Source organism: Vidua chalybeata, chromosome 1 (genome assembly GCF_026979565.1).
Source record: "Vidua chalybeata isolate OUT-0048 chromosome 1, bVidCha1 merged haplotype, whole genome shotgun sequence".
Classification (NCBI taxonomy): Eukaryota; Metazoa; Chordata; class Aves; order Passeriformes; family Viduidae; genus Vidua; species Vidua chalybeata.
Window position 1 is genome coordinate 5,234,384 of NC_071530.1, and position 19,705 is coordinate 5,254,088.

General features: G+C 41.0%; 1 protein-coding gene across 1 annotated transcript; it reads left to right on the forward strand.

Moving 5' to 3' along the window:
- Positions 1-7,770: 7,770 nt before the first annotated feature.
- Positions 7,771-16,594, forward strand: GORASP1 (golgi reassembly stacking protein 1). The gene is made up of 9 exons (XM_053960779.1): positions 7,771-7,938; positions 9,874-9,954; positions 10,986-11,189; positions 11,863-11,949; positions 12,292-12,422; positions 12,942-13,083; positions 13,591-13,735; positions 14,030-14,185; positions 14,465-16,594. The coding sequence occupies exons 1-9, from the start codon at positions 7,876-7,878 to the stop codon at positions 14,746-14,748; spliced, it is 1,293 nt and encodes a 430-aa protein (XP_053816754.1). The 5' UTR covers positions 7,771-7,875; the 3' UTR covers positions 14,749-16,594.
- The last annotated feature ends 3,111 nt before the right edge of the window (positions 16,595-19,705 follow it).

Consider the following 19,705-nt stretch of genomic DNA (forward strand, 5'->3'; position numbering starts at 1 on the left):
ACAACTATTGCAGTATCTGAGTAATTATGAATAATCAGCCAAGGGTATTCTTTACTGATTTTCCTTGTGCATCGTTAATTATCTGAAGTGACAGGCCTAACATAATTTCTATCATGAATAAACAAGTAGAGGAAACACAGAGGAAGTCAAGTACAAATAACAAGGAGATGGCCTCTCTTTGAAAATCAGAGCAATCCTGCAAAATGTTAATGGCTGTTCTATTTAAATCAAGCTGCAAGACATTAAAGCTTGTGATATGTTGCATACCATTAATTCTCAGTAAAAGTGTAGATGGAATTCATACTTAATTCAATGCAATTTTCTGCCAGTTAATGGCCCTGAGAATCAAGCATTCACAAATGTAAATGGGAGTTTTTCCATACCAATACTTTATGGGCATTAAGAACTGGCTTTTACTTTAAGTAGAAAACTATACCTGAGCAATTTTCCCTTTTCTTCAGTGTGACCTGATTTTCATATTTGTAATATGATGCTCTCTTCTGATGATGTACTGTATTACATGTGAATTTAAAAATATTTTTCAATTTGATACATTTTATTTAATGGATAAATAAGTAAAAAAATTGCTAATGTGGCTGGATTTCCTTTTTAAGTTTGTGTTCCTTTTTTTTATTAATAGTTAACGGTTGTTATTCCATTTCAATGCCAGAAATACCATTTAGGAATGCCCCCATGATAATTCCATGGTTTTGAAAAAATAAAGCAATATTTCCTTTTCTATATTTTTGAAGCTGTGACACCAAAAGAACAATTTCTCTCATCTTGTATAGTGAGATACTGATTGAGATTTTTAAAAATACTTTCTTTCCTATCTGTTGGAGTGGAGATTGCTGCATCTTCATAGCTTTCAGCAGCTTGCACTCAGTCCTGGTGCTGGTGGTGCTGGGCATTAATCAGTGCTGCCAAATTCTGGTGGGAAAAAAATTGGTCCTGGCTGCTTTGAAGGGTCAGGGCTCTGTGTCCTCTGCTGTGTTTCAAAAACCTGCAGCAACGATGAAAAGTGCAAGAAAATGAAGTAACAACCACAACAACTCCTGAAAGCTTTTCAGAGCAGTTTCATTTGTGTCTGTGTGAAGGGAAGGAAACCTTGAAATCTCCTTTTCCTGATCCAAACCAGAGCACTCCATTCAACAACTGGCTGGAAACTTCACCTTCACTCCCAAAGCTCTGAGGTGACTTATCCCAAAATCCCGGTTTCCCCAGGGTGCTGATGGCTGCATCACTGGCTGCTGCATCCAGCAGTGCTGCTTAAATGCTGGAACATTTCCAAGGGCTCTGTTTGCACAGGGAATACCTCTGCCTACCAACCCAAGCAGCTCTGATAGCACCAGAACAGTAAAGGAGACTAAAGAATGAGCTGGGGAATCTCTGCAAGGCTTTGCCATAAGAAAAATCAGACTGTTAAACTCATGTAATGCTCTATACAACTGTGCTGAGTGTAGCTGCACTCTAGAGATTTGGAAGCACCACAACTTCCTTTACCATCAACACCTTATTTATATGAAATGGAAATTCTGTTTTGTGAATACCAGAGGGAGCTTGAAACACACCAGAACAACAAAATCCACAAAACTGGACATGGCTGAACACTTGCCTCTGCCTGGCAACACTTAAATGTCGAATTATCTTTCTTTATGCTTCTCCAAGGTTAAAAGATTCAGTGCTTTACAAGTTCTGAAGAGGTGATATTGTTAACGAGGTGATATTGTTAACAAGGTGATGATAATTTAAATTCTTTATGTATGATGCATATATGAAAATGTTGTCTAATCACTGTTAGAATTCCCATTCATGAGCATCCTGTGCAAGCCTTCCAAGAGGTATGAATAAATATGACTGAGGATCGTGACAGATTTATTAATATTTACCAGTGAAGTGGATAATTCCATCAGATACATAATTGTTCAGGACTAAATTCGCTTGTTCACATGATAAAGGTCCTGAAAATCATCTGCACAAGTGGAAGATGAAATGAATCTCCTTAAGAAAATGCAGTTTAAACTGGTTTGATCTAAGAGGTGCTCTTCCTTTTAATTTTGAATAATGACTTTCTATAAACATTATTGTCCTCTGTAATGTTGAGTTCCTATTCCCAATTATTTTGAGCACAACATTGTTTAGGGTCAACTTCTTTCTTAATCTTAAAATTCATTATAGGTGTATTACTGCATACGTATTTTGCATTGATAATGAGGGAATAACTAATATTCTATTAATATTTTCAGCATTCTTAACTAATGAAACTCATTCACAGAATTTCCTCTGCATTGCAAGCTTACTTCTGAAGCCTACTGATTTTAGACAGTCAATATTTGAAAACATGAATCCTCTGAGATTTTGCATGTTATTCCTTTATAATTTCTGATGAGTTCAACAGTGAAACAGTTCTGAAAGAAACCAAAATCTTTCTACTACACAAACCTTCTGCCATACTGAAAAATTACTTGTACAACAGGCTTGAGAAATCTTTAATAACAGCTCCTGTCAAGAATTGCCTGTTTTTCTCCATGGACTGAAAAAAGAAACCTACAGCTAGCTCAGCTGCAGCTTTTTATACTGTATCTACAGATCCAAATGTAGAGCAGTCAGCACACATTTCACATTTACACAGGAACCTTTGGAAAAGACTGATATTGCAGGCAAGCTGTAAGTGCTAAGCACACAAAGAGCTTTGAGAAATAAGCATTTAAAGTGTACAGCTCTCTGCAGGATCTGCCAGCTCTGTGTGACATTGTTTTAGTTCCATTGCCGTGGATGATAAATGACATTTCTTTCAAAATTCAGTATCTGCAAAAGCAAAGCCCCGATGCAGATACCATTGTGTGCAAATGCCACAACACTGCAGTATTTGTAGTGGCTTAAAGCCCTGTAACAACCACAATATATTTCTCATTTTTTTGCCACTTGTTATGGCTTTAACCTTGCATTACCTATTACCCGGTTTTTATCATGGACTGATTTTATTATAAAAGGAAAGTTTTCTGTGGACAAACTGTATTGGAGAATGCCTAAAATATTAATCTTAGCTATTTATTACCAATAATACAATCCTGTTTTCATTGTCTAATACACAATTAACAGAATAAAATTTTAAAAACTTAAATTTCAAAAAGTGTTTACTAAGAAATTTGGCAAAAATTTTCACCAACCAGTTAAGGATTTACCAGTTTTTATCTGACATGAATGTGCCACCTTTGTTCAGTGTCACATGGGACCAAAAAGTCTCCTTTGCCTGTTTTCAGAAACTCTTTTAGATGCAAAAACTTGAACTTTTAAATGCAGACTGTTTCCTGTAGAGCACAAACAACGAGGAAAGAATAATTACACAAAAAAAAAACTAAAAAAAACCAAAAAACAACAATAACAAAAAAACCCAAAACAAAACAAAAACCAAAAAAACAAAAACCCACAGGAAGAAGAGGCTGAAAATCTTAAAGTTCTTGTACTTTTTTTGTCACTAAGTCAGGATTTGCCTCTTAGTGGAACACTCAGTAAGACCTATTGAGAAAGCTCTTTAATTCCAGCTTCCTTGCCTCTGGCACATAATGACATCAAAGTAATTCCAAAGTTACAACCAAATATAAGTAGACACGATGAAATAGTGTTATCCCCAACTATTATTTTAGTTTCCCCTCTGTAGAAACAAATAAACTTTCTTCCCTGTCTGAAAAAGTTTTGGAATAATATGGAAATATTCACAAAAAAAACCCCAAAAAACAACCAAACTTCAATGAATTATCCCAGATTTTTTAGTAAACAAGAAATGTAATCTAGATAATTATAAACTAAGGTACAGTATACATTAGTGTTTGCATATTTATACTTATTCATATTTGGCTAGAAGTCTAATGATCTCATTTTACTTTTTAAATAGTGAGGCCTTCTGCCTTGCTATGGGTGAAATACCATTGATACACTCCCTCTCAAGATTCAGGAGTCATTTTCAGCCTCCTGTCAAGTCCTTCATCATTTTTATCCATTAGCTATAAAAACATTCTTGTATAATAGAATTAATTAGTCCCCACATTCTTCCTGTTTCTTTGATTTTCCAGCTCTAAGCCAGTCTCAAAATCTAAATACGGAAATATTCAAATTCTAAAGACTAAACCAAAAATTTTCTAAGTGTGTAAAATTTTGAAAAGTGACTTAAGAGAACAACACTCAAACAAACAAACAAACAAAAAAATCCTCCTAATGCTTGAAACACACGTGCAGGGCTTCCCAGATTGTGGTGCTGAAAGCAAAATTTTCATCATTTGCCAGATTGGAAAGTAAAGCAGTAAGTTTTCTCCTTTAGAAAGTATATTTTTAAAAAATTAAATATTTTTGCAAGAAATGTCACACCGAATATACAACGTATATATTCAAATACATATTATATATATAATTCTCCACTGACAGATCTTTGTTTTCCTAAAATTTATTACCTCTAATGGAATAAATAACTTTCTTCTCTAGTGTCTGAAACACTCTCGTGCTGATGTTCCAGAAACACCCATTTAAAATAAATCCTCAGTGCAGCCCAGAATCACCCTCGAGGGAGCCACATGAAAATAAAACCTGATTTCTCTCTGTGAGAAGACACAATGTGTCACTACAAATCCTGCTATGCAATGCTGCTCTTTCATAATTCCTTGGAGTCTCTGGGCCCTGGCTAAGCTGACAAATTTAATATGGAAGTGCTGCTAAAATGTTGAATAAACATGAGCTAAAGTATTTTTCCAAACAAACAAAACTGCTGCAAAGGAGTGGCACGGGGCAGATTAGGTTTTCTTCCAGTAATTTATTGACAGCAGCACTATTTTTGGTGCTAGTTTCTTTAGTAAATTAGATAAAATACTACTTAAAATTGCCTACATTTAACAAATCACCCCTGGATTTCTTTTCTTCTACAGCTCCTTATTTAACCTGCACAGGTGGATGAAACATTGGGCTAATGGATCATCAAATTTCAGACTGCTGGAACTTGTGACAGGCAAAATGTAAAAGCAGAAGCTGAAAAAAAGGACCACCTTATCCATATTTTTACACCTTTTGTCATCTCAGCGTGTATCTCTCTTCCCAGGCTTTTAGATTAGGAGGAAAATCAGTGTTTGGGTTTTTTGATAATGCTTTGAATGATCTTTCAGTGATCATTCACTCTCATAATCTATTATCTTTTAGCCACTCATTGATATAAATATAACTCAAAGCATTGCTGCTTAGTTTCCTTAAAAAAAAAAAAAAAACTTTGATAAAGCTTTGATGAGGGAGTTTTTGAAATCCAAGGCAGCAGATTGCTCCTTTCTATGTATTTCCAGATGTGTGAGACAGGATATTCCTTTACCAGAGCCATGTTGGCTCTTCCCAAGAATATAATATGTGGCAGGCACGTTCTTCTCTCTCTCAGGATCTTTTCATAGAGGAGCACAGAGAGAAAACAATTTCTATTTCTGCCCCTTGTTTTTCCCATGTGGAATGTGTTTGGAGAATTGTTTACCTGGGGTGATTGCTTGGTTGGATTCTGGTGAGGATTGTTTGAGCCTGATGGCCAATCCAATCCACCTGTGGCTGGACTCTCAGAGAGGGTCACGAGTTGTGAGTGAGTTAGATTTGGTAGTTAGAAAAGTAAATATGTAGTTTTAGTATCTCCTTTAAATAGTATATGAATGTATTATAGCATAGTTATAATAAAGAAATCATTCAGCCTTCTGAGCTGGAGTCAGACATCAGCATTTCTTCCCACCAAGTTCACCTGCATTTACAATAATAATACTCAGGTACCCACAAAAAATGTTACTTATTGGAGTTTCCCTTATTTTATTAAGGCTTGCAGACCTCCCCTTCAGATCTCTGCTAGAATTCCTTGTTAAAAATTTGGATGTTTAGCACTTCCCTGTGGCCAAAGTGCTTGAAGTGAGCAGTACAAAACCTCTGCTTGTGGTGTGCCAGCTCATTCCCCTGCTCCTCCAGAGAGATGGGATAAGTGCCACCTATCCCTGAAAAGTTCCTGCTTATTTTCTCTCTTCATGGGCTCTTTCACCTCCACCTTAACACAAGACAATGCAAAAAAAGGTTTGGGGATGGGAACCTCCTCACTGCCTTCTGTGATAAGCAAAACACAAATGCAAAAATGCAAATAATTCTTCTAGATTTTCTTTTGTTGTTGTTATTGTTGTTGTTGTCTTTTATTTCCTAAGTACTAATTTAGTACTGGAATCAGACTCTCTCCTCTGGCATCTACTTTTGGTAAGTCTGAAGAAATATTTCTGATTTCTGTTGTTTATAAAAATACAATTACAGGGCCAGCACTGCAGCTCCTCATTGGCTCACCCATTACAAAAGACTGAAAAAAAGCAGTTTAATACAAAATAAACCTATGAGATAAGGTTCCTAAATATACACAGCAAAAGAATCCCACAGATAAATGTTAGGAATATTTTCTTTTTCTGAATACTTTTATTTCCCATCTGCTCAATGAATGTGATGCACAGATCTGCAGCCACAGCTTAGAGACAACTCCAGGGAAAAGTTACTTAAAAAGGCTCCTGAGAATATCCTGTGCTTTCTTTGGATAAATATGAACCGAAGTGTGTGGATCTCCAAGCATAAATAGCTCCTGAAGTGACAGGGAATGTAAGAATTTCACTTGGAAGCAAAGGCACAGAATGGAAAAAGCAGCTTTTTTTTTTTTCTTCCTTTTTTTTTTTTTCTCTGTTTTTATGCATCACACTTGAACCACAGAGATAATGTGGATAGATCCTTTGAAAAATGAAATCTTGGAGGTGACAGCAGTATTACCAAGGAGTTTTAATGAAATCAGTACTTCTATCCTGAAATGAAAATGTTCACGCAGGAAATACAACTAACATTTTAACAAGATTAATAGAATAACACTTGCAATTAATTCTGCTACTTTGAAAATTTTCAGAGCTTTTCCATTCATGAGTTAAAGGCAGAATCAGAAGGACCAACCCTAAGTAGAACACAGCGGGGCAGACATGAAATTTCAGGGGGGTGCAAATAGCACAACCTCTTAGAAATAGAAATACCTACCTAATTAGAAATAAACTTGTAAAACAAATATTGAACTATTGATTTACCTCTTCAGCTATTAATACCAAAAGTTATCTCAGCTGGTAGAAATACTGTTCTTGAGCACAATTCTCTGCCGACAGAGAGGAGCAGAAACACAAAATTAGTAAAAAATTAGCAATAACCTCCTTCTGGATTGTACTAACAGGGGGATGATTTTTAAAGGCTGTTGGAATGAGAACAGTAGTGGGCGAGTTTGGGGTTTTTTTCATAGTCTTAAGCTGTGCCGGGGAGGTTTAGGTGGGACATCAGGAGGAATTTCTTCACAGAAAGGCTTGACCGGACATTGGAAGGGGCTGCCCAGGGAGGTGGCGGAGCCGCCGTGCCTGGAGGTGCTTGAGGGAAGATTGAGGCGCCATGGTCTGTCCCCACGGTGGTGTTCGTTCATGGGTTGGGTTAAGTTTTATCCCAACCTAAAAAACTCCACGATTCCGCGATTTGGTGATTCCGGGACTCCAGCGCTGGCCCCGCCCCTCGGGTCTGGCCACGCCCCTAACACAGACCACGCCTCCTCTACATTAACCACGCCCCTTTCCCCGCCCCCAGCAACGCCTCGCTTCTCCCGCCCCGCCCCCGTCGCTAGGGGGCGTTCCCCGCCGGTCACGCGCCAGGCCGCGGAGTAGAGCCGAGCTCCCGCATCGCTCCGCCGTGTCCCGGCGCTGCGCTCGGCGCTCGGCTGCCCGCGCCTGCGGGAGCGGCGTGAGGGCGATGCTGGGGGCCGCGGCCGCCTGAGGGCCGGCTCCGCTCGGGTCCCGGCGGAGCGGTGCCGGGGCGGCCGCCATGGGGCTGGGATCCAGCTCCGAGGGCCCCGGCGGCGGCGCCGAGGGCTTCCACGTGCACGGGGTGAGGCGGCGGCCGCCGGGCCCGCGGGGAGACGGAGGGAGGGAGGTTGGGAGGGCCGCGAGGGGTGGCGGGCGCTGGGGCGGCTCCGGCGGGGTCGCGCTGCCGCATCCCGCCCGTGGCGGCCGGGCCGCCCCGGCTCCCGGCTCTCGGCTCCTTCCCGGAGCTGCCACGCCGGCAGGGGCGGGGCGGCCGCGCCGCTCCCGGTACCTGCGGGTGCCCGTCCCGGCGGCTGCAGCGAGCTCGGGGCCGCGACCTGGCGGGACTTGGGTGCCGAACAGCCTGGGGGAGCCTGCGGGGCTGCTCTCGGGGAGCTTGAAGTAGTTCAAGAGTAGAACAGCGCTTCTCCCATCCCTGTTCCCCTCCTTTTCCCCCGGCTCCCCTCCATCGCTCTCTGTTCTCTCTCTCTGCTCTTCTCCTTCTCTCTCCCTATTCCCCTGCTTCCCTCCTCTCCCTGCTGCCTTCTCCGTGGATCTCCACAGCAGCGCGTTATGGGGTTAATTCCCGCTCCAGCCGTGCTTTCCCCCGTGGCTGCCTCTCCCAGATGCAAGTTTGTTGTAACTCCTCTCTTTAGCAGATTACACCACGTACAGTGGTGTAAATGCGTATCTGGAGGTTTAAGGATGGGCAGATAACAGCTGTTTGCATGAGTTATCGTTTCTTTTAGTGGGTATTTCCCCTCCCTGGAATAAGAATGGGAGCGTTGCTGCCACGTGCAGTTTCCATTTCATCTGCATTCTGTGTTTCTCAGCGTCAGTATAAATGCCTGTTTGATTTTGATGCCGTTCGGGGTTCTGGTGAAAGTTAATACTTCTACTCCAGCTGTGGTTACAGTGCTCAGTCTTGACTGTTTAAAAATAAAGCATGATTTTTATTCTTATTTTTGCTTTAGAAGCTTTTGCTGAAGTAACTATGCTATTAAATATATCTTATAACTTCTATAAACAGTTCTGCCAGCAAAAGCCCCAATACCAATACAAGTTTATTTATTAAAAAAAAAAAAAAAAAAACAACGTATCTAGCATTTTGGTAACACCAGACCAAATATAAAATGTTGGAGTTTTAACTTTCCTAGCAATGAACTTCCCAGTTTAGGTGATGAGTGGGTTGTAATTTTGTGCTTAAATTGTGAGGTGGCCCTCAGGAGTCAAATATATCTCAGGTTAAGGGCTGCTGAGTTAACAAAAAGTGAAGTCAAGAGCAAACTGTCAGTAGGTTTGCAGTGATTCCTTAACACCATCTTGCTTTGTCAGTGCACTTTGAAGTGGGTGGACTTTAATGTAATTGCAAATTTTTGGTGGGGTTTTTCCTGGTATGAATGTGTTTTATGAGTGTTCTCTCTGTTGATGGCATCTCTTCTATGACAGCTTTGCTTCTAGTGAAATTGAGATGTCCCAACTCTTATTTCTTAGGAATCTTTTGTAAGAGGTGGCACTTTTCTTGACCAGAACTTGTGGGAAGGTGTGTGCTTGTGTAAATATTCCTGTTCCAATGGGCTGGAAATGTGGGAACCCAGCTGTCCCTTGTGTTCAGGGAAATGGCTCTGATGCAAGTGGGGACTCTCACTGTGCTCAGGTTGTTAGAACCATGGAAGAACATTCTGCAGAAAATCCTGCAGAAAACTCTGCAAATCATGGCAGAAAACCAAGCCTTTCTCCAAACTTCAGTATTTAATAATTCCAGGCTGTGAACTCTGAATCTCAACATTTGTGTCATATATGGGGTTCAAAACCTGCTTTTTACAGCTTGATTGGGATATCTGTTCATAGTTACATAAAAGTAAGAGCCTAATTATGCACTGCTGCTTGAGGGTGGTCATTTGGTGCCTTATCTCTGGCTCAGCTGAAAAGTAAATATTGAAACAAGTGTAAAGATTAACACTCTCACTTATGTAACTGGAGGTCAGTGTGGAATAACAATAAAATCTGTGTTCTGCAGGTTCAGGAGAACTCCCCAGCCCAACAAGGAGGACTGGAACCTTTCTTTGATTTCATCATAGCCATAGGACACACGAGGCTTGTAAGTCTCAGATGATTTCAGTGTTGTTGTTTTCCACCCTACATGAGCTGTGGGTGCTGCAGTGATGATGAAAGGTGAAAGCCATAACTGTCACAAGCAGAGAAACTTTTCACATTGGACATTAAAAGTAATGGAAAACTTGCAGGGGTTCAGTTTCTTTGGCTGGACCCAAGTTTGAAGGAAAGGTTTTGTTTATGCCTTTGCTCACCTTAACTTCTTAACAGGTTGATACAATGTTTATGTTATTGCTCATTTGTACATATTTTCCACCACAAGGTGAATAATGAACTGGTGATTCAATAGAGCTCAACATTTGTTTAAACAAACTTGTTTCAACATTTGATAAAACATGAAAAAGAATCAGTGTGTCTACTTACACTTCTGAGACCAAGAACACAGTTCCTGTGTGTTGAGTTATGAGAGAGTTGAGTTTTGGTTTGATGGTTTTTTTTTTTGGGTTTTGGTTGGGGTTTTGTAAGTTTACTTAAAAGGCTCAGAGCTTTGCCATGTATGCTCCACCCTAACCACGTTCAAGCTGAATTCATTAAGTTTGTCTTGGTTTTATGAGGGGAGATGTCTTTTTTGGAAGTGATCATTATAAGGGCAGATTTTGGGGGAAGATAATTTAATCTTCTAACATGACAGAAATGAAGATATTCTTTCACAGTCAGTGTGCAGTGACTTTGAAGGGCTGTTGAAGAGGGATGAAGCTCAGAGACTTGAAGTGAAATGTTGCTGCTCATTGTTAGGACTACACAGTTGGCATCTGATACTACTGGTATTATTTAATAGCAGTTGTGAAGGACAGGAATGCCAGTGATGAAATGGAGCAACAGGAAGTACTTATGTAAAGGGATGTGTGTTGACAGTACTGACTGCTTTCTAGTAAAAGAAAATCGAACTGGAAATTGCTGGGATTGTTTGTGAGCCACAGAGACTAAACTTTTAGTTTTGGTTCTTTGTATTCAAATTCTGCCACAGATATTACAGGTGCAACTGGAAATAATGTTAATCCTGTATCTGCTTTACAGAACAAAGAGAACAATATGTTGAAAGATCTGCTGAAGGCAAATGCTGAGAAAGCAGTGAAGCTGGAGGTGTACAACATCAAAACGATGAAAATCCGAGAGGTGGAGGTGATCCCCAGTAACATGTGGGGAGGACAGGGCCTCCTTGGAGCCAGCGTGAGGTTCTGCAGCTTCCAGGGAGCCAATGAGCACGTCTGGCACGTTCTGGTGAGGAGCAGTTCCTGCCTGGCCCGTTACTGTTCCTGTAGCCCTGTTTTACAGTGGGATGTTTAGCAGTAATGGCAAGTACTGGGATGCAGTCACACAGAGGAAGGGAACAGAGTCTTGAAGGTTTGTCTGAGCTGTTTGAGTAGGGACAAGGAGTGGGTGGCTGTCAGAGCTCCCAGTGACAGTGACAAAAATAACTCCATCCCAACCAGACCAAACAGTATAGGTGAGAAGGGTTTTTTTATTTTATGTTGAAGAATAGATGGCAAAAGCAAAAAGATTCTGCCCTGATTGATGTCGCTGTGTTGGCTAAATTCACTGAAGTAATATTAATGTTACAAAAAGCACCACAAATTTATTTTAAAATTAAGAGCTAAAAGACTAGAACTGAAGAGGAAAGAACATTTATGTTTCTGGTTGTTTAAGTCAATGCAATTTCTCAGCATCTTCAGAGGATGTAATTTTAAATTGGTAAGATTTTCTTACTCATCATGTTCTACATCTTTCTTGCTCAGAATGTTTTACAGGATGTTACTGGTGGATGTATCCGAGAACTTCTTTTTTACCCCATTAACAAAATGTTCTTTCCTTCCTTGCTCTGGGAGTTAGTTCTTTTTGATCTTGGTAGTTTATCCTGCTGTGGGTGCAGATGACTTGTGTCATTCTTTCACAGGACGTTGAGCCTTCGTCTCCTGCGGCTCTGGCTGGTCTCCAGCCATACACTGACTACGTTGTTGGATCTGATCAGATTCTCCAGGAGGTAGGGTGCACGTTCCTTCCAGCAGCCAGTGATTGTCTTTGTGCCTGCCAAGTGTTTATTGTAGGATTTGGTTTTGTATAAATCTCATCAAACACATGGGGGTGGCATTGAGGGATTTTGGAGCATTGGTGTTTATGACAGAAGCTTTATTGTTAAGGTAAACATTATCTTTCTTCTTAATCTGACAATAAAAAGAAATTGCCACTAAAGATCAAACTACATTGGTGATTTTTCTGTCTCTGGGTGTTAAATATCTCACATTGAGTAAATAACTATGTAAAATGTTGACTTGCATGTATGGTTTATTAACTACTACTTTCTATCTTTTTTTTTTTTTCATAGTCAGAGGATTTCTTTTCCCTGATTGAATCCCACGAGGGGAAGCCACTGAAGCTGATGGTTTATAACACTGAGGCAGATTCCATCCGAGAGGTAGTTGTGACTCCCAATGGAGCTTGGGGTGGAGAAGGAAGGTACTGATCTCTCTTGATGACAGGTTTTACACTTGCTGTAAATGAGCTCCTCTTAGGAGTATGACTATCAGTTATTGGTGTTTCCAAGTTTAGCCTTCTTTCCTCACACTTGTCACTGAAAACTGTTAATCTTTATGTTGAAAAAAATCAGTTTAGAACTAGGAATTGGGCACATTCAGGATCTAATCCTGCTCAAGTTGAAACAATTGGCAGAACTCCTATTAGCAGATTCATTATCTGCATTCTCATAGTCAAAACATTCAGCTAAAGCAAGAACAAAACCCACATCAGGTTAGATTAAATATTTTGTAAAGATATAAAGTAATTCACTGACAGCTAAGCTGTCAGCATGTCTCAAAGTTGATTGCAGAGTGTTCCTTGACTACTCTTAAGTGGAAATTCTTGCAGGTAGGTATTTCCTGCTATAGATAAAAGACACAAACTATTCTTGTTTTAAAAAGTCAAAATTTAAAATATTACTTTGTTGAGAGCACCTTTTTTGTGTCTTGATTTGTACAGTTTAGGATGTGGTATTGGATATGGCTATTTGCACAGAATTCCAACACAGTCCACAACATCAAGGAAAAAGCCAGAAAGCAAATCACCTTCACCCTCACCAGAAGCTGGAACTCCTATGCCATCCACTAATGGTTACACAGAGGTAGGAAAAAAATAAATTCCAATCTCTGCCACATTCTCTGGAGTTTCAAAATTTTCTGCTGTTTGGGACAGTGGTCATACAGAATGTTTGAGTACAGCATTCAATTTTGTTGAATGAAGTGGAGGTGGGTGAAGGAAAAGGGAGAGCTGATGCTGCTGAGCAGGTGCCAGATCACCAGTGTCAGCTGATATAAATTCTTGCCTGATATTTTCTCCCTATTTTCAAGTCTTGCATCCTACAGCTGTGCCACTCAATGAGGATCATGTTAGAGCACCTATTTCACTAGGAGAAAGATACACCTCCAGGAACCAAGTTCTGAGAACAGATTGGCTTTAAAAGGCTGAGCTGGAACATGTCCAGAGTGGTGTTTGTCTTTCAGTTTCAGCGTCACAGCTTCTCTCTGAACTGATGCACATGGAGACAGGCAGGATCTTTCATGGGAAGTTTGGCTACAGGTGAAGCTTTTGATGTAAAACAGTGTTTTTACTTCTTGCTGTCTTATTCCAGACTCCATTGTTGGCACCTACCTCTCAGAATGACAGCTCTGAAGCAGTTATGAACGTGGATCATTCCACAGAGCAAGAAATGAGTGGTTACTCACCAGAAAGCTCCCTTTCTCCTCCTCCCCCTCTCCAGAGAGTTATGGATCCAGGTATATTTTTTTGGGTGCTTTTTTTCACCAATTTTTTAGAGTACATCTACATAAATTAATATGGTCTTAAACAAGGTAGAGATTTAAATTCAGAACTCTGAGCACTGGTGGTGGTTTTCCTTGAGGTTTTTGACTTCCCTGGATTTCAGAGCTATAGAATTTGGGTACCAGGTAAGCTAAATTTATTTGCATTTAGTAGGAAGGGGACTTCACTGACTTCAGTCTGGATAGAACACGTCCTTTTGAATCTAGAATTTTGTGTTGCATCTAACTAATACTTGCTTTCTCCTTCAGGATTTCTAGATATGTCTGGAATTTCAGTTTCTGAGTTCACAAGCTTTACAGAAGTGTCCAACTTGTCCCCATCTGCCTCCTTCAACGTGCCAGCAGCAGGGGCTTCTGTAGGCTCTGAAACATTAATGCCAAATAGTGAAGCCTCTGCTTATTTTGGTAAGTTCACTCAATATTTCCTTTGGGTCTTCTTTCTGGAATGGCACAAACTCATGCTGGCTTAACATTACAGTTTTTGGAAATAGGCAAATTTTAATAAAATTCAGCAAGAATGGCAAAAATGGGATGGAAGAAGTAGCAGAAATCAGGATTAGAAATGGAAAAATCTAATGTGCTTTTCCTTAAGTTTATACCATGTGGGTCTCTTTCTTTAAATGAAAATGCTGAGAACACTGTCTGATATGTTTTGTTTTTTTACAAACTCTCTCAATTTCCCAGAAAATGCCTCAACTTTGGACCCTGAAGGTTTAACCCTGTATCCTGAAGGATCAGGCAAACAGCCCACACTGGATGACCTCCTGCCTTCAATTCCATCTTTACCTTCTCTCAATCTTCCTCATGACATTTCTTTAAAGACAACACTAGGAACTGATGCTGATAGCCAGGAGTCCAAGCTGCTTGTGAACAGCATTGAGAGCTCGTTAACCACTGCTCCAGAGGCACCAGAGCATGAAGCAGCAAGTGAGCAGAAAGGAGAAGCAGCTGCACAAGATCCTGAGTGAAATGGACCCTGCTGCTGTTTACAGACTGCTGAATGCTGCAGTGCTACAGCTTGGAATATTTTTCTGATCTTGAAAGAATTACAGTTACTCTATTTTGTCAGTGTAGACAATACTAGAAAAGAAATCACATGAAGTACATATCCTGTTGTCTTTTCCAATCATTGTTTAATGGATTGATCTATGCTCAGAATTTGAATGCTGTCCAAAATCACCCAATCAATAGAGAAATTGATGCAGAAACAAGTTGGACACTGGCAGAATGTCAAGTTCTGGAGTTCACATTTGCCTAGAAGTGCTCCTGAATGTATTTACAAAGGCACTGTGCCTGAACAGTGATACTTAGTGATGATTTTTATCAGTATGTTTGATGGCATTAAAAAATATTTATAGTTTTGATTTGTTAGAAAACTTTTCTAATGGTACATCTTGGTTAGACTCTTCTTGTGACTTGCAAGGCATTTCTTAAACTAAGATACTTTTACTTACTACTCTAGTACTCTTACTAGACTATTTTTCTTGGTTTAATTCCCTTCTCTGCAACAGTCATTTGTGTACCTTCTTTATCCCTCCTTGGGCAGGAAAGAAATACAATGGGGCCTGAAATTCCAGCCTCAGATGGGACAAAGCCATGGTGGTGGGTCCTGTCATTCACTTCTGCTCTTGAGTGGAGCTGGTGGTGGCCTTGCAGTTAAATAAACAGTGAGGAGGGAGGGAATGATGGTGGTTACTTGAAACAAATTGAAGATGATTTTAAAGTAGGGGTGAAGACTGAATGTCTTGGCTCCTGTAGAGACCAAGAAATAGCTTTTCTTTGTGCTTTTCTATTTACTCATTACTATTTTTATACAAATTGTTTTAAGTCTAAAACAGGGCTGTTGTGCAGCACCAGCAATTGATTTTTGTAGCTTTTTATTTGTTTGCCTTTGTCCCCAAATCACTTCTGAATGTAACGGCAAACATGACATAAACAAGAGAAGACATGGATGGTTTTATAATCCTCAGGGCAGTGATTTATCATGGAATTTCAAAGCTGCTGGTAGGCAATAATACAGCTACTGCAGTGCAAATCCTTTGTAAATGAAGAGAATGGGGTACAAGGCTGGTGTGTGTTTAGGCTATAAACTAAAGTACACTTATTTAGCACAATAGTGCCTGATTTCCTTTGCCCTGGCTCCTGCTCTCTTTCTGCTCTGTCAGTAAGTGACAGCTGACCAGGCTGAAATCTGGTACTGATGAGGGGACTCAGGCTCCCACAGCTCTGCCTGTGACAGCTCAGCTTCAGCCAAAGGGTGCAGGCAAAGTCACAGCACATGAGGGATTCAGATGAGTCCACCCTGACAACAAAGTCTGTCCCTGATCTGTTGTTAGTCTGAAAGACTGCAAGTACAATAGTTCTGAGGAGGACTGTTAAAGTATCTGTTGCTTTAAAGAATGTATTAAGCTCTAAATAAAGGCATAGAATTGATAGTGGATTCTAGTCTGCTAAAGGGTCTGTTCATTATAAGCCAGTTTTATTTCCTATGTTGCTAAAATAAATTTCCTATTTTGTTCCCCCAGCTGACTGTTACAAGGGTGATCAGCCAAACACTAAAAATAAATGTAATTTAAACTATTCCTAGCTTTGTTTGATCTTGGAGCCTGATGCCTGAAGACACCTAGGTGGTGTTTTATTCATGTTGTTTATTTAGAACTGTTTCTATTCCTTTACCTTTCTCAAAAATGGCCATTGGAGGGTAATAGCTTATTTAAGTGACTGTACCGTAAACACCTTTTAGAAATCTAAGAGCAGGGAATGTCAAAACTCATGCTAGATTTCAAATGTCACCATAATAAAAAACTTACTTCAGTCTGTGTCCAGCCTCTGTGTGTTATGTTAACTGGCTCTGGGAAAGGGTTTGGAAAACCAAGTAGTTAAACCTTGAGCCAGAGAATGTTGTGTTCTCCAAACCTGAAACCGGATCATTCAAGTGCTAAATGAGGTGAAGAGTTGGACCTCCTCATCAAATTTCTCTTACCAACTTGGATACTCCCTCACAGCTGCAGCCCAGCAAGTGCAGAGTACTCCTGTTTGTGGGTGCAAAAGTGAGGAAAGTGACTGGAATTTTAGTTTTAAAATAAAACCTAAAAAGAATGGGAGAAGCACCTGAGGGTGGCTGGATTCAGAGCCAATACCAAACAGCCACTCAGCCTGCTGCTGTCCCAAACACCTGTTTCCAGGTAAGCAGGAGCTGGATGTGACCTTTCTCCCACTTTAAACCTGACAGCAGCAGCTCTTCTGCAGACACAAGAAGGATTATCTGGGCAGCATCAGGAGAAGGGTAAAACAAAGGGAGGAGGAGGAGGAGGAGGTCACCTCAGATGTCACAGCAGCAGGGTGATTTATATGGCCAGACACAACAGGATGAGCTGCCAGACCTAAAATTACCAGCTGAGCCTGAGGACACAGGTCTGGCAGACATTAAACCCACAGAGGCTCCCAGCAGCTCAAGCATTAGAGTGAGGATTAGGCAAAGCCCATCTCCACGGAGCCCTGCTCCTGCCAATGCCACAGAACCCAGGGCTGATGGGGCTGAGCCAGGAGGAGCCCTCAGAGCCACGAGACCTCCTCTCACCTGGGTGCTCAAACCTCTGTTCAACAAAGGCCAAGCCCTGCCCCAGCTGAGGCTGACTTGATCCATGGGAACTTTCCATAGAGCATAACCCTCTACTAGGAATGACTGTAAACCCCCAAGATCATTATAAGGAAATAAACATGCAAACCTCATTATTAACAGAATATGGATGCTGAACTCATTCTGGCTGAACTTGAATGAGTGAATGTGGATGTATTTATTGTCTTTCAGTTGAATACCTACTAGTAGAACTATTTTAACACTAAATTCAGGCAGTGATGATTTAATTTTACCTCTTAAACTTCCACAGCAGGCCTGACAATCTACTGAACCTCCTACTGTACTGCTCTAGGCTCTGTGTAGAGGCTGCTCAGCCACACTTGGCTGAACTTCTCTGAGCTGCAACTCAGAAAAGCTGCAGGAAAAATGGATCTCTGCAATGCTGAGCAGAGATCACACCACTCACACGAACTGGGCTTGTGTACTTCCACATGCATTCTCCATCTTCCCCCAAAACTGGGCACGTATTTTCACCTGCAAGCAGTTACACAAGAACAGGCTCTTAAGAGAAAGCGGCTACGGGTTACTCATTGCATTGAGTGTTCCATTTCCTGGGCACTGCCCACACAACCTCCTTCGTGGCTTTTGCCTTAAGCAAACACTAATTGGCATTGCTTCTGCTGTAGCAGAATTTCAACTGTTTGCTCAAAGTTACATTTTGAAGCTACAATATGTAATTAATATGTAATTATTACATATTACATATGTAATTAATCAGTCAGAGTCCCCTGAAAAAGACATTTAGAATAGTGTCACAATATCCTCAGATTGAGAATCAGCCATGTCCCACCCAGGCTCTAGTCAGCACCTCTGCTCTGCACGGTGTTTGCACAGCTCTGTACAGAAAAACTTCCACTGTAGTACAGGGAGCTCTTTCCATCAACCACTTTCCTGTTAAGCGTGTGTGTGCTCCCAGCAGCTCTGTTATCCAGCTGGGAGGTGATTCTACCTGGCTCTGATCAGGAGCCAGCACCACATCCACAGTGTAAGACCACGTGCTTAAAGATTGATTCTAAATGACAAGTTCAATAAATTTCTAGGGATAAACCTTGCATCAAACAGGACCTCTGTGAAAGGAAAAATAATACCTTGGTGTAATGTCTCTATACCAGTAACTGCCCTGCAAGTCCCTGGCTGCCCCACTCCTGAGGAATACATGGACAATCCAGCTAATAAATCTCAAGACCAAGAGGTAGAACTACACTAAGGCCCCTTCCAACCCAAACCATTTATGATTCTGTAATAAAGCTCATCCAGTTCCAACCCCCTGCCACAGGCAGGGACACCTTCCACTAGAACAGGATGCTCAGAGCCCCATCCAGCCTGGCCAAGAACGCTTCCAGGGAAGGGGAGTCCACAATCTTTCTGCCCAGAACTTATTTTGAATACTTTTTCAGTGTTTCTTAAAGTTACTGGTAAATCCTTCAAGCAGTTCCTTCTCATCCTAAAATGATACTTACACTTCAGCTACAAGTTCTGAGTCAGGTTCTCCTGTTCTCAGCCCCAACCCATCGAAAGAGAATAAAAAGTTACCTGTCATACAAAAATTAATGCTTTTCTGGGAGACAGGCTGCACTACTAAACACTAGATTTGCAACTCCTTCCCATCACAAACTTGGAAATTAGGTAACTTCTGCAAATCTGCAGCCTTCTCTATGATTCTGGCAATCTGGAACTCTGTTCACAATGTTCCCAGGAGCTGTGACTCCCATATTAACTCAATGCTCTCCTACTTCTGCCTTCAGGACTCTTATGGACAGCACAACTCCAGAAAAGGTGACAGAATTTAAAAGGTAGTAGCAAAAGACCCTTTCTCTCACTTTATATACACCATGTAAGTCAGAGCTGGGAATCTGGGAGCACACTTGGGCACTGAATTACTGTGTGCTCAGACAGTAGCTCAGCTGACAATTCCCACAGCAAAAGCTCTGAGCATTCTTTCCTGGCATTTTCAACATCAGGAAACCCAGCCTGATTTCCCATGTGCCTCTTACAACCTTTCCACACCCAGACAGCTCAGCAGCAACTGGGATGGGTCACTTGTCAGAACAAAATACTTTCATGGTACAAAAGCAGCACTGCCCACGTGACATTCTCCCCTCAACAGGACTCAGAGCTCACATCAGAAGGTCTGCTCACCTCAGAAATTCTTACATTCAACCACAAGATTATCTTCACAGATATACATTATCTGCTAAGGCATTGCCATTTCTTCAGCCATTGCATCACTTGAGGCTTCAAAGCACTCTGAAGCCCTTTGTTAAATTCAAGCTCCAAAATTGCAC